This window comes from Equus przewalskii, chromosome 13 (genome assembly GCF_037783145.1).
Source record: "Equus przewalskii isolate Varuska chromosome 13, EquPr2, whole genome shotgun sequence".
Lineage (NCBI taxonomy): Eukaryota > Metazoa > Chordata > Mammalia > Perissodactyla > Equidae > Equus > Equus przewalskii.
Window position 1 is genome coordinate 19347607 of NC_091843.1, and position 23556 is coordinate 19371162.

General features: G+C 43.4%; 2 protein-coding genes and 1 long non-coding RNA gene across 5 annotated transcripts in view; 1 reads left to right on the forward strand and 2 right to left on the reverse strand.

Moving 5' to 3' along the window:
• Window positions 1-997: 997 nt before the first annotated feature.
• LOC139075257 (uncharacterized) lies at window positions 998-12657 on the reverse strand. Its single transcript, XR_011525460.1, has 3 exons — window positions 12391-12657; window positions 7302-7396; window positions 998-2314 (listed from the first exon to the last, which is right to left on the reverse strand). It is a non-coding gene; the product is annotated as an uncharacterized lncRNA (long non-coding RNA).
• A 7865-nt stretch (window positions 12658-20522) lies between these two features.
• Window positions 20523-21275, reverse strand: LOC139075424 (actin nucleation-promoting factor WAS-like). The gene has a single exon (XM_070571740.1). The coding sequence runs from the start codon at window positions 21273-21275 to the stop codon at window positions 20523-20525; it is 753 nt and encodes a 250-aa protein (XP_070427841.1).
• RNF145 (ring finger protein 145) overlaps window positions 20628-23556 on the forward strand; it is a 51549-nt gene continuing 48620 nt past the window's right edge. Inside the window, exon 1 of one of the 3 annotated variants that reach the window (XM_070570374.1) lies at window positions 20628-20793. The gene's annotated coding sequence lies outside the window, so the exon portion shown is untranslated. Of the gene's footprint in view, window positions 20794-20864; window positions 21221-21373; window positions 22091-23556 lie in introns of those variants that run through there. The other 2 variants (XM_070570373.1, XM_008515153.2) reach the window with 2 other exon arrangements.

Below are 23556 nucleotides of genomic sequence, written 5' to 3' on the forward strand. Positions count from 1 at the left end.
CGTCCCACATGCCACAACTAGAAGTATCTACAACTAGAATATATGACTATGTACTGGGGGCCTTTGGGGAGAAGAAGAAGGAAAAAAAAAAAGAAGATTGGCAACAGATGTTAGCTCAGATGCCAATCTTAGAAAAAAAAAGAATAGTTTGGGTAATTCAAAAGTTCCCCATCATGGCCATTGATATTCTAAATTACTTTTGGTTGAAACCGTCCATTTAGTTAGAAATATGCATGAGGGAGGACCGTGATTTTTAAACATAAAACCAGCAGGGGTCCCTGCAGAGGGGGTGCCCTTAAAATATTTAGATAACTGAGATCCCATTTCTTAGAGGGTTTTCTCTAGAGCAAAGGGATAATTTTAAACAGCCTAAACAGCTCCAACAGCTTTAGCTTGCAACTCAAACAGCTTGAACAGCTCAAACAGCCTGCAAGCTTAGTGCCAGCCAGTTCCAATAGAATAGTCCAACTTCATTAAGGTAGACCGAAGATTGAATCAACGCAGTTCCAGAGAACAGCCCAGTTCCCAAAGGAATCAAACCGAAGGGTGATCAATGCAATTCCAAGGGACAGCCTGCTCCCTAGGGAGTCAGGGTAAGGCTGGATGGCACAGTTCCAATGAATAGTCTGAAAGTTGGACCAGAGGCTAACCAGTCCCCAGTATGGAACTGAAGGCTAGCTCAGTTCAAAGAAATAGCCCGATTCAAAGAGTCAGGCCCAATTGAAAGACTACTCACAGACAAACAAGACCTAACCAGAAAAGGACAAAGCCTTAAAATAGATCTTAAATAAAAAGCCTGAAGAGCCCCAAAACACAAAAAGGGCAGAAGCTCAGATCCAGGAGAAAGACTTCCCCTCACACTCTAGGGTGATGAGAAAAGCAGCGAGAGCAGCGGACTGTGTTGTGGGTACCACACCTGTTTGCTCACCAGTCTCAGAGTCGTTGGGTGTCTTTGCTGGAGCCAAATGTCGACCTCAAACAAACAGATGGCCAGTTATTTCTCTAGCAAAAATGGGTTTATTCAGGATCAGCAAAGAATTGCAATTTGGGGTCTGCAACCATGGCAAGCCACGTGCAAGTCCCCTAGCAGCAAGGGAGGAGAAACTCTTTCATACAGGGGAAGAGGAAGTTGGGAGGGCAATTGTAAACAAAGAGGTTGAGGGGTAGGGGCTTTCCATTGGCTGAGTTGTGACAGTTTCTCATTGGCTGAGGTTCTTGCTGGTCAAGAAAAGGAAGTCTTTCTTCCCGTTGGGCTCTGCTATTGATGTAGCGATGAGAGCTCCCCTTTTTGGCCTCCCGACTCCAATTTAATGAGGTTTCTGTTTATAAATTTTCAGTCATAAGATTAAAAATCTATTCATCCTTAAGCTTCTAAACTCAAAGTTAAAATCACATTGTTCTATTTATAGATAGACAAGACTTTTAACAAATATGTTTAAGGTGGACTTTAATTAATGTGTGAGCCTATTTACAAACTTAATTTTAGTTTCTTAAACATTTTAAATTATACTTATAAATGTAATGTAATTGTTTTTATTTTAAGTCCTTCAATTATCTAGCAAAAATAATGTAACTGTAATTTATTAAACATCTATATATGGTGAATACTAGGTTTTCTTAAATATTCCAATACTGTCTTCACATTTAGTAAAATCTTCCTATTAATTGAACTTAAACTCATAAGTCTAATCAATTATTCAATTACATAATATAAATTGAAATCACAAGGCAATTTGGTTTGATTTGCTAATATGCTAAACTTTCCGAAATATTACAAGCATTGTAAACAGCAAGCATACCCTCTTATTCCTCTGCTTACTACGATTACTACAGTAAGTTCAAATTAATCAGTTATCATTGATGTGGGCTCAGGGAGGTGAGGAGTAGAAAGAAAGATTTTGTGGACTCTCAAGTTCTGGTAGTAGTGCTCTTTTATTCAGAGAATAGCATGGGGACAGGACCCGTGGGCAGTGGAGGGCTGCAGCATGGGGACAGGACCCGTGGGCAGTGAAGAGCTGCAATGGGTTAGCAGTAGGGTTAAATTTATAAGGCACAGATATGTGAGTTATTTTCTTACAAAACAAAGGAAAGATCATGTAAAAAAGTCCTTAAAATGGTGCCAGGGCAGGTGGGGCCTGGTTATCGTGTGGTTGTACAACTTTAGATATGAATCAGGTCAGGACGTCCTATACTTCCTGGAGGCTGGTATAGATGGCAGGTAGGCCAGAAGGCCTTGGGCTTCTCTCCCTGGGGCAGCCTTGATCCTCCTCTTCCTCCTTTACTCCATTATCTTTATTCTCAATTCTAAGTCTTCCTGGAATTAAAATGGACAGATAACGCAGATTACACCATACCAAACAATTTAGGGTTATCTTTCAGGGAGGAGGGCACTGAGGATACAAACTGACCTAGGATTTGGCTGAGACTCAGGACTGTGTGTTCTCCCATCACACTGAGGCCTATTCATGTTCACTATAGCAGGGATTCCACCACCAGAAAGGGTCTCATATCCATTTCCCTAATTTTAGTCAAATTTGAGTCTGTAACCTCTCACCCGGATTGTTTCACTTCATGACTGGATTCATTTAATCTCTTAAATTATCCTCTAAATTGAATTATTTTTAAATTATTGTATTCTTCCTAGCTGGTTGGGTTCAGCCCCTACTGATATTTAAAAAGCATCCAATAGCATTCCACATATCTCTTGTAGTTTTGTACGGAGATGGATCTCAATCTACAAACTGACAAGAGATTTTCACATATTGACGAATACAGGGTTCGAGTTCAAAACTGATTCAGCTTGAACTAAAAAGCCTGACTTATGGCCTATCAAGCATACATTGTACATCTGATTAAACATCCAAAGTAAAGAATGCACTCTCTTAAGATAAGAATGCATACTTCCCCTCCTGCGCCTTATTGGTAATGCCTGGATTAGTTGAACATCAAGATAATGTTGACCTGCTAATTTGCAACTGAGTACCACTTTGAAATTTTGATGAAAATGTATCCTGGGTGTGTTTAGTGTATGTTCTTTGTTCTAAAAAGATATAAGACTGCACTGAAACCCATGCTTCTCTGGAACGTCTTCTAAGGCCTTCCTGGGTTATAATCCTCACTCTGGCTCATAATAAATTCACCCCAATTTTTATTTATAGGTTGGTTATGGATTATTTGTGTTGAAGAAACTCAGGTCTACAAAAACTCTAACTTTTTTTTTAAATAACTCACCTTAATTAATAATTTAAGCCTCCTTTCAACGAGGAATTGAAAACAATATTGGAGTCAGTATTCTCCCCTCCTTTTCCTCCTGGAGTTTCATCTAGTTTCCAGGGAGCTCACTGAGTGCCACGACATTAGGAGAGGGAGAATGTGGTTCTTGATTGTCATCCATCAAAGCTGATCTCTGCTGTAAAGTCCCTTGACCCCTCAATTTCCCAGTAACAGCCTACAGTGGCCTCTGCTGTCACCTCCTGGCTTCCATTTATGGGCCTTCCAGGCGCTGCTCTTCCTTGTTCCTTCCACATACCCCTTAGGGGTGGGACAATCCATTCTGCAGCTCTTGCACCATGCTGAACTGTGGAAAATTCTCTGGGGCCTTCTGACACCTGTGGGGACCTGAAATTGGCCACCCCAAGATATGTCTCTTTGGCATCAGGATTATTTGAGGCTGATTGCTTTTGATAAACTGGGACAGGGAAGGAGGCTCTGAGGAATGGAACTTGCCCTTCCTTAGGACACCTTTACATTTGTAAGGTAAATCTCTATCTGTAAAGGTGCCTCCCTCTCTGTACCAGGAAGAAGAAAGGGGATGACCTTCTCTCTAAAAACTCTTAATCAATACCAAAGGCAAGGACTTAAAATCTGCATTTTATTGTGCTAGTCTGGTAACCTCCTGTAACTGACTTCCCTCCCCCTCCCAACGTTGGCATTTCTTTAAGGATTAAGCATCTTTCCTTAGGCTAGGAACTGATTGCTGCGCTCACCTGTGACCGCCCAGCTCCAGACAATCGACTTGCCTCCTGCTACGCCCACCGAGATAGCCGACCACTACCTGCTGTGTCCATCAAACACTGTGCCGACAGGGCAATCTTGTGACTATTGTGGGAGGGACATTTCAATCGCATGTGAAACACCCTGTTTGGGGGTATATAACCACTATGTGCACCCCACTTCTTGGGTGTCCTTTCTTCCTTCGGGAAGAAAGGCCCCGGGTCATGGTTCCTCATAAAGCTTTGTTTAATTTTCTCTTGCTATTCTGTCTCATGTGAATTTAATTCATTCTCTGGCCAGACGAACCCCCCATTTGGGAAGAGGAAATGTCTTCCTCCCCTACACACCGTATGTGTGATATAGTAAAAAATGTATATATTTGGTCTTTGTTCCTTGTTCCTGGCACAGAGCTCCTGATACCCCAGGAATTTCCTGATAGAGGTCTTTTGTTATTCCTAACAAGCCCCTTTCCACCATACCTGAATTTATGCTAATGAGGTGATTCTTGGCCTTTAGCTAGCTTCAGGATGGGGGCTGGTCACCAGAGGAACCAACCACATGATTAGAAGGTTAGAACTTTTGTCCTATCCCCCGACCTTGGGGAAGGAAGAGAGACTAGAGATTGAATTCAATCACCAGAGGACAATGACTTAATCATTCATGTCTACGTAATGAGACTTCAATAAAATCTCTAGAATAACCAGGTTTGGGGGCCTTCCAGGTTGGTGAACACATTACTGTACTGGGAGGGCGTGTACTTGGAGAGGGCAGAGGAGTTCTGTGGACTCCCCCTCCCTTCCTTGTCCTGTGCATCTCTTCCATTTGGCTGTTTCTCAGTTGTATCCTTTATAATAAAACTGTAATGGTAAGTATAGCGCTTTCCTGAGTTCTTTGAGTCATTCTAGTGAGTTATCAAAGCTAGGGGTGAGGTTGTGGGAACTCCCACATTTGTAGTCAACTGGGCAGGTGCAGGTAGCTTGGGAACTCCATTTGTGGCTGGCATGTGAAATGGCGGCTTTTTTGTGGGTCTGAGCCCTTAATTTGTGGATCTGTACTACCTCTGCGTAGTTAGCATCAGAATTATATTGTTGGACACCTTGTTGGTATCAGAGAATTAAAGAATTGGTTGTTGTTGGAAAACAACAGATTTGCTGTCAGTAAAACAATACTATGCTTCTTTGGAGTATTACTCCTCTCTGCCCTGGGATCACTTTGCTTTTCTATACCAAAAAGAAGCACAGGCAACTCTGTGAGGCTTCAAAGGCCAAGTGCCTAGACCTATCATAATGCCGTTTCTAGTCTGAGGTTGGTCAACCTGCTGGGCCATACTGGAGAAGGGGAGCACTGTTCTCCTGTGCTCTCGTGCACCACAAGCCTATCTTGGTCTTCTGTCATCCACTGGAGGACGCCCTGGGCAATGAGATGGGATGGGGGCTCCCTTTCCCAGAGACCTAGCAGCACCTATACTCTGATCACTTCGCTTCTGACTCTTCTCTCCTTCAACCTGTGGAAATATTGCTCGCCTCTGGGCCAGGAAGCCTTGCTCTGACTCATCAAGTATTTTCCCAAATCACTATTCATGCCAGAAGTTATAATCTTTGCCTTCAGAAAACCAGGATTTTGAAACTCAAGAGCTGGGACAAAATTCCCGTTAGTTATACATTGGATTCTGCTGTGTCATACCTTTTCTGAGTCATTACATACAGAATACTGAAAGGAATAAATACATAAGGGCCAAAGGGGAATGGGAAATACTGGTGACAAAACCCACATTGATTGGGGCTGGCCCCGTGGTCGAGTGGTTGAGTTCGCGTGCTCCGCTGCAGGGGGCCCAGTGTTTCGTTGGTTCGAGTCCTGGGCGCGGACATGGCACAGCTCATCAAACCACACTGAGGCAGCGTCCCACATACCACAACTAGAAGGACCCACAACGAAGAATATACAACTATGTACCGGAGGGGCTTTGGGGAGAAAAAGGAAAAAGTAAAAAAAAATCTAAAAAAAAAAAAAAAACCCACATTGATTAATATGCCCAAAATATTAACCCAGTGCCCACTTTGGCAATTTGTATTGATATTTATGGAATATTATTTGATATTAATCTTCCACTAGATTATAAACACCTGAGGGCAGAAATTATATCTCTTGTTCATTATTGTATAAAAAGTACCTAGAATAGTACCTAGCACTCAGTAGAAAGTCTAAATATTTGTTGAAGGCGTAAATTAATTTAAACCCCTTAGGTTGACATTCAATACATTTAACCAAATGATGACTCCCTGCTCTGATAAGCTAATTTTAGTCCTGTATTGACCAACTTTCTTTCTTTCTTTTTTTTTTTTTTGAGGAAGATTAGCCCTGAGCTAACTGCTGCCAATCCTCCTCTTTTTTGCTAAGGAAGAGTGGCCCTGAGCTAACATCCATGCCCATCTTCCTCTACTTTATATGTGGGATGCCTACCACAACATGGCCTGCCAAGCGATGCCATGTCCGTACCCAGGATCCAAACTGAGGAACCCTAGGCCGCTGAAGCAGAACGTGCGTGCGCACTTAACCACTGCACCACTGGGCTGGCCCTGACCGACTTTCTGTATCACTTGAATTAGTATAGTTACCAGCATCTGTCTGTCACTTGTTCAAGACTGGATCATTTCCTTGAATATCTCATTTTCTTTGGTAAAAATGTCCTTTCTTCTTTCTAATAATTAATCATCTTCCCTACTTTCAAACTATGCCTTAAAACTGACCTCCAAACAACCATCTATGATTGACCTCACTTGTCTATTCACTCAGTTTTATTCATTCATTCATTAAAAATATATATACTGGATAATTACCATTATTAGACACCCATTATAGGCACTGAGGATATAAATGTAAATAAGACAGAGAAGGTCTCTGTTTAAATAAACAAACACACAAATAAGATATTTCCAAATAGTGGTAAATACTAATAAAACACAAACACATATGCCTGGTGGCATAGTGGTTAAGTTCACGCACTCTGTTCTGGCAGCCCAGGTTCACAGGTTTGGACCCTGGGAGCGGACTTAGTATCGCTCGTCAAGCCACCCTGTGGCAGCATCCCACATAAAAAAAAATAGAGGAAGATTGGCAACAGATGTTAGCTCAGGGCCAATCTTTCTCACAAATTGAAAAAAACACACACAAACATAGGGCAGTATGATAGAAAGTAACTGGGGGACAACTTTAAATAAGGGTTCAGGAAAGCACCCTTTGAGGAGGTCATGGTTGAGCTGGGACCTGAATAATGAGAAGAAGATGTGAGAGTGGAGAATTTCTGATACCATTTCTCACATGAGGATGAACAGGTACAAAGAACCTGGTGCAGGCACAAGGTTTGGTTTGTCTTGGAAAAGCAGGGGTGAGGTCATCACTGGAGCTGCAAGAACAAGAAAGAGAGTGGTAGGAGCGAGGGCAGAGAGGGCAGCAGTGCCTGACCAAGCAGGGGCCTGCAGGCTAAGAACAGGAGTGCGCATTTTATTCCAAATGTAAGGGGGCTCTTGGGAGGCTTTGAAACTTGCAGTGTCATGGTCTGATTTAAGCTGCAAAAACCTCATTGAGCTTTGGGCTATAGACAGCAAAAATGAAAGGAAAAGGACTAGGGAGAAGGCAATTGTAGGAAGAGGCAAGGAAAAAATCTTTCCTAGAGCCTTCAGAGGGAGCATGGCCCTGCCAATATCTTGATTTCGGGTGCCTAGCCTCCAGAACCATGAGGGAATACATTTCTGTTGTTTTAAGCTACCCAACTGTGGTCATTTGTTACAGTAGCCCTAGCAATGTAACGCAGAAACGAGAAAAGAAAGTGTTTTAGACAGGGGTAGATGATAGACCCTTTGGAATGCTGCCAAGAAGATGAGGACTGACAAGGGGTCACTGGATTTGACAATGAGCAAGTCTTTGGTGACCTTGCTAGGACCAGCTTCAGTGAAGTGTTTGTGGTGGAATTCTGACTGTAGTGGGTTGAGGGGAGAATGGAGAGTGAGGAAGTTGAGACAGGGGCTATAGACAACTTTTCAGAACATTTTCACGGTAAAGTGGGGGTGATGGTTGCTGGGCATGGAGGGATGTTTTTAAAGATTGCCATCCTAAGTACGTTTGTACGCTAGTGGCAATTATCCAGTAGGAAAAGAAGTTGATGGTACTGGGGAGAAAGGGAATTGCTGCAGGTTATAAGTTCTTGAGAAAGCAAGAGAGCCTGAGATTCAGATTCCTAGTGGAGGACCAAATCTTTGATAGGAACGGGGAACCGTCTCCCATTATACAAGAAGGAAGGCTCAGAAGATCGCTACAGAGGCTGATAGGTTCACAGTGGAAAGATGAGGGATTTGATCAATCATTTCTATTTTCTCAGCTAGCTACTCGCCTGAAAGAGAGTAGACAAGAGAAAGAGAGAGAGAGAGAAAGAGAGAGAGAGAGTGGTATTGGAGGTTGGAGAAGAAAGCAGAGTGAGCCACTCTGAAGAGTACAGAACAAACTTATTAGGGCAATACGGTGGGTTTGTGGAGCAGGGCTGAGGCCTAAGCTTGGAGATTTGTGGCTGGTTGTGGGGTTTATCCAATAATATCAGCTGCTCAAGTGGAGGTGTAGAGCAGATGGCGGGGGAGGGAGGGAGGAGTTAAGAATGTTTGTGTTAGAAATTTAAATGGTAGACTATAGAATGTATGGTGGGTAAAGAGAGATGTGAGGACATAAGAGGGGTATGTAAAGAATTGGTAGGGTCAGTGGACGGAAGCTTAATGCTGAGAAGACCATGTGAGTGTAGGCTTTATAAAAAAAAGAACCAGGGGCCGGCCCCTTGGCCGAGTGGTTAAGTTTGCGCACTCCGCTGCAGGCGGCTCAGTGTTTCTACGATTTGAATCCTGGGCGCGGACATGGCACTGCTCATCAAGCCACGCTGAGGCAGTGTCCCACATGCCACAACTAGAAGGACCCACAACTAAGAATATACAACTATGTACTGGGGGGCTTTGGGGAGAAAAAGGAAAAAATAAAATATTTTTTTAAAAAAAAGAACCAGAATGTTTGCAGGAGTGATCAGAGAGAAAGATGCTCAAAATTGAGGTTTTGAAAGTTGATGTTTAATGACAACTTGAGAGGTAACTATGGGTGTAGGTGGGATGGAGGAAAAGATCATTTAAGTGAGAGCGTCAAACTAGGAGATTGGGGAGCAACTACTTCATGGGTACGGAGTTTCCTTTTGGGGTGCTGAAAATGTTTTGAAACTCAGTAGAGGTGGTGGTTGCATAACATTGTGAATATAAGTGCCACTGCATCGTTCACTTTAAAATGGTTAATTTTGGGGGCTGGCCCTGTGGCCGAGTGGTTAAGTTCGCGTGCTCCGCTGTAGGCGGCCCAGTGTTTCGACGATTTGAATCCTGGGCGCGGACATGGCACTGCTCATCAAGCCACGCTGAGGCAGTGTCCCACATCCACAACTAGAAGGACCCACAACAAAGAATATTCAACTATGTAAGAATATTTGGGGAGAAAAAGGAAAAATTAAAATCTTTAAAAAAATAAATAAATAAATAAAATGGTTAATTTTATGTTATGTGAATTTCACTGCAATTAAAAAAAAAGAAAAAGAGAAAAAACACGCATTATCTATGCGGTTGTTGAAGTCACCAGGAATGAGGACGCAGCAGAGGTGGAGAGGAACTCAGTGAGCCAGGGATAAAGTTATCTGTGAACGAGGGAGAGTGATTAAGCATGACCTCATTCCATTTGTACCACTGCATCAAGGTGCGGTCCTATAAATTTGTTTCTCAGTTGCTTCGTGTTCACTCAACCACATTTACTGAAGACTTGTGATATACAACATCCTAAATGGACGGCAGAGTTGGTGAGGGGTTCAAAGAGGAATAAACATTGGCTCATACCACGAAAGAGTTCATAATCAAGCAGGGGAGATAATATGCACAAAGCAGCTTTACAACAAGGCAGTATAAGTATAATAGTCCATCTATCTAACTGGGTCATGAGAGGCATGAAGCCAGGAATTATGCTGTTTCATTTGTATCTAACTAGCATCTGTAAAAATTGTGTTTTAATTCATTTATATCGTACCTAGAATCTAACAGATACTATTACTATGCATTCAATAAATATTGACTGATGGTTAGTATCTTTAGTATTAATCTTTGAATAGTGAAGCATGATAAACCAAAATAATAACAATAATAACAACAATGATAGTTAATGCTGCTTTCCTTGTGCAAAGCATTGTTCTATGGTATATATATATATATATATACACATCTAATCTTCACAAAACTCTATGAGATCACTGCTATTAAGTGGGAAAATTAGGCACAGAGAGGTTGGCTAACTTGATCAAAGTCATATAACAAGGAAGTGGCAGAACCAGGCTTTGAACCTAGGTAGAATAACTCCAGACTCTCCTCTCTTAGCCACCACCTCTATTTCCTATTTAAGAAAAGGCAATTTTCCATACTGTGCTCTGAAGTCTATGACCCAAAGCAAACTTTCTCATTTTGTGGAACCGGGCAGAGACATCAAAGAGTGCTCACAGGGAAAATTCCCGAAGTGTTGCTCCTTTTTGTTTATATAGGTATTTCAGGTAAGATAATAATAATGTATTCATTTCCAAAGAGAGACCAGGGGACTTTGAGTTCTAGACACAGAGAGGTGGCTCTTTGAATAAACTCATTACCTCTTCCGATATGGTTAGTCTGACAGGAAGCAGGGTACAGTGTGGTGAGGGACATACGCAACCAACCCCGACACTGGGTCGCATCTAAGCTCTGCTCTTGACTAGCTGTTTAACACCAGACAAGTTACTTGACCTCTCTACACCTCAGTTCTCTCATTTTAGGGTGGAGATAACGATTGCATCTATTTCACAGGGTTTTTGTGAGGATTAACTGTGATAACTCATGTAAACAACCTAATATAGAACCTAGAACGTAGTGAATGCCCAAAAATATTACTCTCCTGCACAAACTCCTCAGTGTTGCTCCATTTCCTGTTAAAGTCCAAATTCCTTAGCATGACGTGGAAAGTCTCTCCTCAACTCCTGAACAGACCTCAGCTTACTTCATCTCTTCCTACATTCCCTCTGTAAATCTAAGATCCAATCACAATTGTATTGCTTATTGTTTCTTGCATGTACCTCACACTCTGGGGGTACCTAGCAAGATTTGTGATGTAATTAAAACACAATCTGATTTTGTCACCCTCTAGCCCTTAAAATTTTTATTCAGAAGGGGTAATTCTTCCCTGCCCTCCAATGTACTCTTGGACGGATTTCAAGACTTCTTAATTAAAGGGCAGTCCTACTCACTTTAAGTCACAAATCATGGTCTTGATTTGGTAATGAGAATGTGTCTAGTCAAGAGATTAATTAAATGTCTCAATCTCCGTTCAGGAAGTGAGAGTTCTCTCCAGGTGTGAAGGCCTGTGGTCAATTTCTGCTCTTTCCCCATCACTTTCTCCCTGTGCACCAGCTGCTGCATCAAACCCGGCCTGGGTGGAAGCCACCTGAAGCAGGACAGGTCAGGGACCTGGCAGTTGTTACTTGTTGGTGGCTTTCAACTTCTCTCGATCTGGCAGATGGCTAAACTTGAATCTTTCTCTCCTAGTGCCTAGTGCACATTTTTTTCTTTTTAAATAGCAGTTTATTGAAAAGGATATATGGATATATAACAGAAAGTGATATAGTTGATGGAAGAGGACCCACGATATCACTATTCACTAATTGCTCCAGGAAACTAGTTCATGCAGTGACTCAGAAGGGGGTCCTGGTTGCAGTGTGCACGGGCTGCTTCCACATTGGTTACTAGTTATTGGTAAAGTCTGAACAATCAGCACCGACTACTGATCTCTCAACTAGTGGAAGCTAGCTGGCTTTTTATAGTGATCAACTGTGGCAAGAAGCTGGTGGTCCTCCATGGATTGTTAGAAGATTCTTTTTTTTTTTTAATTAAAAAAATTTTTTCCTTTTTCTCCCCAAAGCCCCCTGAAACATAGTTGTATATTTTTAGTTGTGGGTCCCTCTGGCTGTGGCATGTGGGACGCTGCCCCAGCATGGCTTGACGAGTGGTGCCAGGTCCTCGCCAAGGATCCAAACCAGTGAAACCCTGGGCCACCGAAGTGGAGCGTGTGAACTTAACCACTTGGCCACAGGGCCGGCCCCTGAAGATTCTTAATTCTGGTGTCAATGACCTAGGTAGATGCATCTCTGTTCTAGGTGATCACATGTGACCCTAAGAATTGGGTTTTTTACCTCCAACTTCTTACTGCCAGGTCCCTCTGCCCTTCTATTTAGGCCTATTTTACAGGACTGTGGAAAACTGGGGGCCAGCCCTGTTTCCCATGGGGCACACATCTGCTCCGTGGGAAACACACACCTACCTCTTGCTTCCTTTGACAAACGCTAGCAGTGCTCATCCATCCCAAGGCAGCCGCTTCTCTTTTGTGGCCACAGGTTGCTTTCACCCTCTCAGGTGGGCATTAGGCACCAGCCTATGCATGGAACACATTTCAACCTCTGTGAACGGTCCCATGGAAGATCTCACCACCGTTAGACTAGAGTGGAAGCAGAGAGCATCCTCTGTGATGCCTCCTTTGCTTGGACAGCAACAGCTCCCTCCAAAGAAACCTTTCCCAAATCCTCTCTCTGCTCACACTTTTACACCATTTGGTAACCTCGTCTGGCTGAAGGGGTCAACGAGTCTTGGAACTAGTTTGCTCACATTCCTTTGGTAAGTTATGCCCGTGGGAGAATTTGCTTCATAAACATGCTGGCACCTGAATCTATTGCTTTGGCCCCTCACTTGACACTTCAGCAAGAAGTGGCCCATGTCAACATCCTGAAATGTGTATGTGAAATGTGTGCTCACTCCCCCCCTCCCCCACTCAAGAGCTAACTCCTATGGATTTTTCAACACTTAGCACGCCTTTCCCTTCCTCCCTCCCCGTGACCCCACAGAATGGGCTAATTCCTCCCATTTGTATTTCCATGGTAGCCTTTGCTTACCTTTATCACAACCAATCCATTCCACTTGGCATTAAAACCATTTATGGTCTGTCCCCAACCCCAAGAGCTTGGAAGTTCTTGGGGTCAGGGACTCTTGAGATTTACTGTTACGTATTCAAAGACTATGATAAAATTTAAATTACCATTAACAATAGCATCAAAAACATAAAACATCTAGGAGTTAATGTAATAAAGGATATGCAGACCTCTATGTTGGAAAACTAAAAATCTCAATGAGATCTTGGGAAACTCAATAAGCCAAAATTCCAAATTTCATTCCAAAATCAATAAAGAAATGCAAACAGCCAAGATCCTCTTGAAGAAAACAAAGAAAACCAAGTGGGAAGACTTGCTCTACTACATATCAAGACTACCTATTTAGCAAAATTAATTGAAGTGGTTTGTTATGGGCACAACGACAAACGAACAGGTGGGGTGGACTGGTGAGTTCAGAAACAGACCTACTAAGATCTGCTCACTCAATTTAGGACAGCGATGGCACTGTGGAGCAGCGGGGAAGCAGGCTTAAAACCAGCATTAAGCATAAAAAAATTATTAAATTTAAATTAAGAATTTATGTTCATCAAAAAACACCATTTAAAGAATGAAAAAGGAAGCTACAGAACAAGAGAAGATTTTTGCAGCATATGTAATTGACAAGGGGCTTGCATTCACAATATACAAAGGATTACAAACCAAAAAGCAAAAAACTTGCATAAGAGACTTGAGCAATTCACAAAAGAAGAAGTCCAAAAGGCCAGTAAACATATGAAAAGGTACTCAACTCCATTAGCCCCACTCCAATGGCTAAAATGAAAAGACTGACATGCCATTGCGGGCTAGAATACAGAGCAGTAGGAACTCTCACAAGTTGCTGTTGGGAGTGCAGATTGGTGCAAACATCTTGGAAGACTGGAGTTATCTAAGAAAGTTGAATGCCTGCTGACCCTGTGGTCCAGCATTTCTCCTCAAGAAAAATGCGTTTAGGTGTGCACCAGGAGACAAGTGCAAAAATCTTGACAGCAGCATAATTCATAGTAGCCTCAAAATGGAATTTGGGTGTTCACGAACCCAAATGCTTTTAAAAAGCAGAATGAATTAATAAATAATGCTATAGTCATATGATAGAATTGTATACTGTAATGAAAATGAATGAACTGCAGTTTCACACAAGAACGTAATTGAATCTCAAACACAATGTCAAGCAGAAAAAGTTACTTACTGAAGAATATATACATGTGATTCCATTTATATAAAATTCAAGAACAGGCAAAACTGAGCTACAGTATTTAGGTATTCGTACTTAGGTGGTCAAACAAAGAAAAGGAAGTGACTCTATTAAAGTCAGAAAAATGGTTACCTTTGTGCTTAGTGAAACATGCTTTGTGCATGGGAAAGAGTATATGCAGGATTTCTGGGGTATTGAGAAAGCTTCTATGTCTGGATAGTGGTTCAATGGTTGTGTTTTATAATAATTTATTGATTTGTACAATTGTGTTTCTATATACTTATCATCATTTTTTTAGTTGCTTCCTCGTCTTCATAACAGCATATTACACTGACTAGCAAATTAAAAGGATTGAATGCCTTGCGACTCTTTTAACTGCAAATAACAGAAAACGTAACCCAAACTGACTTAAGCAAAAAAGGCAATTTATTGGTTAATATAATTAAAGAATAGGAGGTGGACATGCTGGCTTCAGATAAGGCTTAGATCAGGGCTCATACACTGTGATCAGATCTTGGGGTTTTTTGTTTTTGTTTTTGTTTTTTTTTGAGGAAGATTATCCCTGAGCTAACATCTGCTGCCAATCCTCCTCTTTTTGCTGAGGAAGACTGGCCCTGAGCTAACATCTGTGCCCATCTTCCTCTACTTTATATGTGGGATGCTGCCACAGCATGGCTTGACGAGAGGTTCATAGGTCTGCACCCGGGATCCGAACCAGCAAACCCTGGGCCGCTGAAGCAGAATGTGTGAACTTAACTGCTACACCACTGGGCTGGCCCCCAGATCTTGGTTTCTTATTATGCCTTGGGTTCTTTTACTTGCTTTGGCAAATTTTCAGATTGGCTCTTCTCTTTTGGATCCAAGATGGCTGCCTATAGTCCCTGAATTTATAGGATTCGTTTTTTATGTCCAGCAAGAAAGAGAAACTTTGCTCTCTTGATATTTCAGTCAAAAGCCCTAGTCTTGGGTCTCGCCCCGATTGGCTTGACTTGGTCATCGGTCCTTCCCTGCATGATCACCATGGGAGATAGGATAAGCAGATTGAGCCATCTATGGTCAATGACCAAAAGACTACATGGCCAGAACTGTCAAGATAGTATTAAAAAGAGAGAAAGGAGAATAATCGATATTGAGGAGGCAACTTTCAAATGTCTATGACAATCAATATCTGCTCAATTTAGTTGAATATCATCTGTTTGAAAAGCAACACACAATTTTGTATCACTGCCCAGCTCAGGCTTAATCAGAATCAACACAAAGAAAGTGGCTGGGTAGGATAGAGGCACACCAGCTGAGGTTAAATCTGAAAACAACAGCAATAATATATATATATATATTTTCCTTGCTGATGTTAGAGGTTCAAAACGGTCACCAGCACTCTGCACACAAAAGCAAGGCTGGCTTATAAGACATAACAACCAAGGCAATGAGTGAAAGTTGATTGGATCTGGGTTAGAAAAAAAGTTATCTGTAAAAGATATTTCAGAGAGAACTATGAAATTATGAATATTGGCCGGACAGTAAAAAATTTAGGGAACTATAATTGATTTTCTTAGGTGTGGTAATGGCGTTTGATAATATCGGAGAAAACGCTTGTGTTTAGAAGAGGCAGGCTAGAGTATTTAAGGGTGCAGCATGTTGATGCCTGCAACTTACTTTCAAATAACTTAACAAAAGACACATATAGACAAAGCAAATATTCAAAACTTTAACAACTGTTGAATCTAGCTGGTGAGTATATGAGTGATAATTGTAACATTCTTTTAGTTCTTCTGTATATTTGAAACTTTTTTTTTTAAAGATTTTATTTTTCCTTTTTCTCCCCAAAGTCCCCTGGTACATAGTTGTGTATTTTTAGTTGTAGGTCCTTCTAATTGTGGCATGTGGCACGCCACCTCAGCACGGCCTGATGAGCGATGCCGTGTCTGCGCCCAGGATCCGAATGGGGAAAACCCTGGGCCACTGAAGCCGAGAACTTAACCACTCGGCCACGGGGCCAGCCCCTGAAACTCTTTAAAATAAAAAGTTGAGGAAACAAAAAATCTTTCGGGGAAAATCTGAAAAATCCAAACCAAACAAAAAGCTGACTTGTTTCTATGTTTTCTCCCCTGATAGTCTCAGGAATTATTCCATAGGAGGTAGAAAAAGATAAATTTATTTTGGTATTAAAACTATGTAAGTTCTATTGCTTTTCCAATTATCCATGACAAATATTTATTCAGCACCAACTATGTGTCTGCATCTCTAATTGTTAATAGGGAGTTATAATTTTATCTCTTTCTGACTTTATTACAGAATAAATGTTGCCAACCAAATACTAAAGACAGAAGGAAGGGAACGAATAATATTTATTGAGAGAGCTTACTTTGTACCAGGAATATTACCATACATCATTTCATTTATTTTTCATTATAATCCTGTAAAGTAGATATTATCATTATCCCTGTTTTGCAGATGACAAATGGAGGCATTTGTAAATTACGTACACTTGGCACAGGGTTCCACATCCAACAAGTAGGGGGCATCTGAATCTAAGAGTAAATCCTTCCTCCTACACTGCTGGTGGGAATGTAAAATGGAGCAGCCACTTTGGAAAATAGTCTGGCAGTTCCTCAAAAAGTTAAACATAGAGTTACCATGACCCAGCAATTCAGTTCTGTTCCTAAATATACACCCAAAACAAATGAAAAGATGTGTCCACACAAAGCTCGTACACAAATGTTCATAGTAGCACTATTCATAGGAGCCAAAAGGTGGAAACAACCCAAATGTCCATCAAGTGGTGAATGGACAGACAAAATGTGATATATCCATATAATGGAATTTTATTTGGCAGTAAAAAGAAACGAAATACCTGTACATGCTACCGCATGGATAGACCTTGAAAACATTATGCTAAGTGAAATAAGCCAGACTCGAAAAACCACATCTTGTATGACTTCATTTAAATGAAATGTCTAGAATAGGCAAATCTGTAGAGACAGGAAGATTAGTGGTTGCCTAAGGCTGGGGGAAAGGGAGTGACTGCTAATGGATTACAGGGTTTTTTATGGGGAGGGAGGTAGTGATGAAAATGTTCTAAATTGATTGTGGTGATAGGTGCATAACTCTGAATATACTAAAAACCACTGAAGTGTACACTTTAAAATAGGTGTATTGTATGGTATGTGAATTATATCTCAAAAAGAGTGAATGTCCCCTTTACTGAACCGTGTCACCTAAAAAAACAATAGTTTTCCTCTTAGAATCGGCTCTCAAAATCAAAACATGGGCGTAGCCAGGTGGAATGAGATTTTATGTATCATTTGGAGTCTTCTATTCAACAAAGTTAACTATTTTTGAATTGGATAGATAAAATCTCAGAGTGCCCAGAAAATATTAGAAACTAATAAAGTGAGTGAATAAATGAATAGATAAAAAGTCTCCGTTCTCCAATATTTCCAACGTTGGCTATCCAAGTTCCTTCGTTTTGGCCCCATTCTGTGAAATCTCTTATGGGACATCTTATCTCTGGATCTAGCAGGTAGTGCATAATGAACTGGCCGTGAGTTATGTGCAGATTTGCAACAAAGGACTATTTCTATGTGCTGATTAGCAATCACTGGTTCTATAAGGAATCCAGGGACTAGCCTTTTGGAGTGGCCAGAGCTGTAACCAACATGCACTCTTCCAAACTTTGTGCTGACTTCCTCCTCAATGTTGCATACAGTCAGTGAACAGGAAGATAACCTTTAGAATCCTGAATGGTCTGCCATTCTGCACTCATAAACACTCCACTCCTTTCCTTCCAGCACCCGGAGCTAAGTCTTTTATGACCAAGCTGTGGCATTTGGGCATTTCCTTAAGCTCGGTTCCAGGTACTTATAAGTTCTGCTCCTGACCTTTGGTGATCTGGGTGAGTCTGGCGCCTCTAGAAAGTACTTCAAGTACTCTGCACTGGGATTGCTTTTTATCTGAGCAGCCCTCTCCACTTCCCCACTCCTGTTTTTTCTCGTGCTTTTCCTTTTAGTTTGATTTAGTTACTTGCTTCTGGCAATGTGGAGCTTTCCAAAACTGGATTAGCAGCCAATATAATAGCAGTAACCCTTTCATTACCACAGTAATTTTCTTTACTGGTTTTGAACTTCAGCATTTACAGGCAGCTGCTGTAAAATTCAAAGGTGAAAAAAAAGACATGTGGCTTTTTCCTGTTTTTACAAGTCCAGAGTACTTAGAGTGAGGGGTGCAGGGCTTTGAAGCCATTTTTTTTTTCTTTTGAAAAAAGGAAAGGTGAGAGCTGAGGTAGGCCTCTCCTCCATTTAAACAAAACACACAAATCCAATAACAATACCAAAGGAATATCTTCAAGATTCTGCAATTCACTCTAGAAGATGAATAAATCCAATTGGAATTTAAGATTTTTAGATTTTGGATTGAAATTTAAATATTTTTTTAAATAAAATTAACATTTTATTTTAAATTTTAAAATTTAGATTTAAATTTTTTTAAATTTTAGATTTTGACTTCTTTGTAATCTGTTTCTGGCCTTACGTTTTCTCCATGGAGTCAGGAGTAAAGTTGCTAAAATAGGGAGGAAAGCAAGGAATAAGGCCTTGCTATCTGGGGTGGTTTCCTATTCCAGTCATTAGTCATGTGGCCTCTGTAATTTCTTACTATACCAGGCTATATAAAGAGACTCATAAAACTACTGCCCTGGGATGTAGCAGGCCTGATTATTCCAAAGCAGTCTAAAGTACCAGGATGAAAGGTGAAATGTGCTTATAGAGAGTTATGAACACAATTCCCAGAAATTTCAAAACCTTGATTTCTTTCTTTTTCCTGCTTTTTTCTCCCCAAATCCCCCCAGTACATGGCTGTATGTTATAGTTGTGGGTCCTTCTAGTTGTGGCATGTGGGACGCCGCCTCAGCGTGGTCTGACCTAGCGGTGCCACGTCTGTGCCCAGGATCTGAACCAGCAAAACCCTGGGATGCTGAAGCGGAGCGGGCGAACTTAACCACTCGGCCAGGGTGCTGGCCCCTAAAACTTGATCTTTTTTATTTTTTTGAGATCGGCCCTGAGCTAACATAACATCTGCTGCTAACCCTCCTCTTTTTGCTGAGGAAGACTGGCCCTGAGCTAACATCCGTGCCCATCTTCCTCTACTTTGTGACATGCCTGCCACAGCATAGCTTGATGAGTGGTGCCATGTCCGCACCTGGGATCTGAACCGGCAGACCCCCGGCCACTGAAGTGGAATGGGCGAACTTAACTGCTACGCCACCGGGCCAGCCCCTAAAACTTGATTTCTACAGAGCTATCGAATTAGTAAAAGAGAAGTTACTCAGAATTTGATAGACTGATATCTCCAATAATTACATTTTCTAAATGTAGAGCTCGCTTTTACAATTTTAGCAGGATACAAAGGTTGCTCAGAACTGGGTTTTGCCATTTGAAATGCAGAGGCCAGAGACTTGAATTTCCAAGGAAGGCCCCCAACACAGAAATCTAGATTGAAGTGGGCTCATTTCTTTTGTAACATGCAGAAGTTGAGGCTTCACAATTTCAGGATGATCCATATAGTTGCGACATTTTACCCACTACTAGCTGTGTGTCTTCTGTGTATACTGTACAGACACTGTCACCCTCAAAGGCCAGACTGGTTCCAAGTAGCTACTGGCTCTCCAGGAACTAACCAAAGACAAAGCAAAGAACAGTGTAGGGAGTTTTTCTGGAGGGGGAATTTGTGGAAGGTCATGGTGAGGCACGGCAGTAGAAAAACTGGGCAATAAGGAGTCCTGCCAAAGCCCAGAAGACTAGCAACATCTGTGATTTCGTTCTGTGCACACACAACGTGCTCCAGGCTTTCTACTGTGGGGGAAGTTCGGAACAGCTCCTGCCCTAAAAAGTGTGTAGGCATTTAAATTAAGGTAGGAACGATGGTCAGTGCTAGCGACTCAGGCAGAACAAATGGGTTTCCTCGACCTTGGGAAGAGGGTGTGTACGCTAATCACTGGAACCTTGGACCAAAAAACAAACACACAAATGCCATTTCATTTCACACTATAGTAAAATTCTTCGAACAAATTCTTTAAACCAAGAGGTCAGAATTTTAAAATTAAAGATAGCGAACAGTTTCAATTCATTTATTCGGGCATCACTCATTTAGTCAACAGAGGTTTATTTAGCGCCTATTCTGGGCTAGGCACTGCTGAGCCATCACAGACATGGTCCCTGACGCCACGGAGTTGGCAGTCTAGGCCAATCAGTGAGGGAGTTAACTAAAATTCCGGCATCATTGCTACTGCGGTTGCACCGGCTGAGGATCAGCCCCTCCAATTCTCCCACGTGGTCCCGGCAGGTGAGTGTGGGTGTGAGCGCGTGAGGCTGGTGGTGTTTGGGGAGTGTGAGAGCGCACGTGTGTCAGAATGGCGGGTGTCACAGTGTGCGTGCAGGTGTCGCCGTGGTAGGCGTCTCCATAGCCGCCAGAGCCCGGCTGTGCGGGCCACGGGAGGCGTGTGTCTTTCGCCCACGTACCGGAGACAGCGCGGGAACCCCCGGCCGGTGTGATTGTGAGTGAGCGCGGGAGCGCGCGCGGGGGCGGGGGAGGGGGCGCGCCGTGCTGGCAGGGCGGCGCGCAGGCGCAGAAAGCGGGAGCCGGCAGCCGCCGCCGCAGAGCGCCGGGGGCGGGCGGAGTGAGCGCAGGAGGCCATGGCCGCCGCCGGCTGCTGAGGGGCTCGGCCTGTGAGCGCCAGCTGCCGCGGACGATGGTGACCGCACGGGTCGGGTCGCTGCCGCCGCCGCTGCCGCCGCCTCCCAAGACGCAGCAACCAAGGCCCGGCGCGGAGGAGCCGCCGCTGTGAGCCGCGCCGTCCGGGCCCCCGCCGCCGCCGCCGCCGCCCGAGGAGAACGGGAGGGCTGGCGAGAAAGCCGAGGAGTTGCGGAGCCCGTCTGCTCGCCGGCGGTGCCGCCCCCCGGGGAGGGAGGCCGCAGCCCGAGGTGACCGAGCGGTACCCCCCTTCTCATCCCGGCGCCCCCCGTCCACTTCCCACATCCTCCCTCCCCTCCCCCATCCCGTCGCCCGCTCCTTCCTCTTCTCCCCCTTCCCGGTTCACCGCCCTCCTCTCCTCCCATCCTCCACATCCCCTCTTCACCCGCAGCGCCCCCTCCCTCGCAGCCGCCAGCCCCTCTCGCGGTCCTCCGGGCCCCTCACCCTCTCCCTCCGACTCTGCCCTCTCCTCTCGGGGCCCCGCACGGAGTCCCCTCCCCCAGCCCCGGGCTGTGTCCGCCGCCGCCTCCCCACCCTCCTGGAGATTACCCTCACCTCCCCCGGCATTCCTGAGATGCCCTCACTCTGAGCTCTCCCCCATCGCTTGCCCAGCTCCCTGTTTCGAGGCCTTTTCTAAGCCCCTTCCTGAGCTGCTGCTTTCCTAGCTGCTCTTTTCCCCCAGTTCCCACTTCCAACTTTCCCTCTTCTGCGTCTTTGTCCACTTTGCTTCTCAGCTTCCCTCCCTCTTTCCTTTCGCCTTACCCTTGGGTCCACGCAGCCCCAAACTCGGCCTCCCCACTTTCATGCGGTTGGAGGTTGTTTGGGGGTGGGGGTGGGGGGGGGAAGGCCTGCCAAGCCGTTTTTCGAATGGGGACCCATCTGCTCTGCATCCCGTCTGTCGGTCCTGTTTAACAGTGAGGCGTTCCTTATCCTTTCCTTTTTGTCCTCATCGCTTCCTCTCTCGCTTGCCACCCTTTCTGCATCCCCCTCCAGTTCTGCTTTTCCCACCCAAGGACCCCCGAGACCTCCCTTCCGGAATGAGTCCCCTTTTTGTTCGGGTGTGATGAACTTCGCCGGCGTCTTTCTTCGGAAGCTTTTTGGTGCGTGGCGGGCAGCATCCTTGGCCAGACGAGAGGAGAGCTCCCTGGCACGGGCCTCTCTCCTGGCAGAGTTTTTGTGGACGTAATCCCCTAGCCCCGCGGCGGCAGCAGCTCCGCCGCCGCGGCTGCTGCTGCTGCTGCTGCTGCTGTGCTGCCTGCTTTGCAGCGAGCTGGGTTGGGGTTACTATAGTTCAAACGCATCTGAGATCAGCAGGCGTCAGGGGCGGGGGAGGTGCAGGGAGAGAGGAAAGGGGCTTTACAGTGAGAAGGCATCAAAGATTAATGGATGGCTTTGCATCGCAGTCTGCAGTAAACAGGAAACTAGTTAGGAAGGAGAGGAGAGGACTGTGTGTCTTTTTATTTTTTAAAATACAGAGTGTGCAGTTCTACTGAATCTTGAATCATGCCCAAAGGATGAGCTGTCGGTGCTGCAGTCGTGACCCAGGCTGCGCGCCCAGTGGCAGAGATAGCAGTTTTTATTTCCTCTGTCTGGTTCCTTAAGTTGAAAGATGGCCTTTGTATTCAGAGTGGACTCTGTCTTGGCCGCTTTGGAGATGACGAGCTGCCACAGAATTGCTAGTAGTTTATGTGAAAATCAGGTACATAAAAGTTAGCTAGCAGTGAGTGAGAGTGGGGAGGACCAGCTCTATTTAAAACGTGCCAGTGCTTATGTAAGAAGTGCCTTCTCTTCCAGGATATCTCAGTTTTGGCGGAGTTTACTTAGGATTTTAAGGTCTAGCTTTGCCCTCTCACATTTTCAGGACTAACCATCCTAACATATGGACAGTAAAGGAAATATATTTTTCTTAAGATGGGTTTTAGCTGATGGTAGAATGTTTTTTTAGTTGGATTGGACAAAGAAAGGAGATTAATGATGAAGAATAGTATGTTTTTCTTTTCATGGGGGAAAAAGGTGTAGAAACTTTCAGCCATAAATTGTGTTGTACTGAATAATTTTGAATTGGATCTATGGCATTCTTATTTTTGTCTTTTTAAAAGGAATTTTATCTGGGAGATATGAATACTGTTCATTTTTTGGATAAGAGGACATATTCCATTTCTGTTTCTTATTTAACATAATTCTTCAACAGGTTGAGCTGTGACTTTAAAAACTTAGGTTTTTCATATTGTTCAAGATGATTTGTTTGACTTCTTCATATTCAAAACCAAAATGCAATGTTTTCAGGAAAGTAGAATAAGGCCTCATGTGTTTCGTAACCCACAAATATGAATGGTGAGCTGTGCACAGGACGTTGCTGTGTGTATAAGCAGGGGGAAGTCATTTAATGAAATCGTTGTGGTCTTGTTTTTGGTTAGCATTTGTTGAGCCTTTTTTGCCGTCGTTGGAAAGAAAGGGTTTTCTTTTAAGCTGTTTTACTCTGTAGAGCATCTTTGAGTCACGTTTAGTTTACGTTACTTGTGAGACATTTTGTTGAAATATTACTCTCCTGGTTCTTTTCACATTT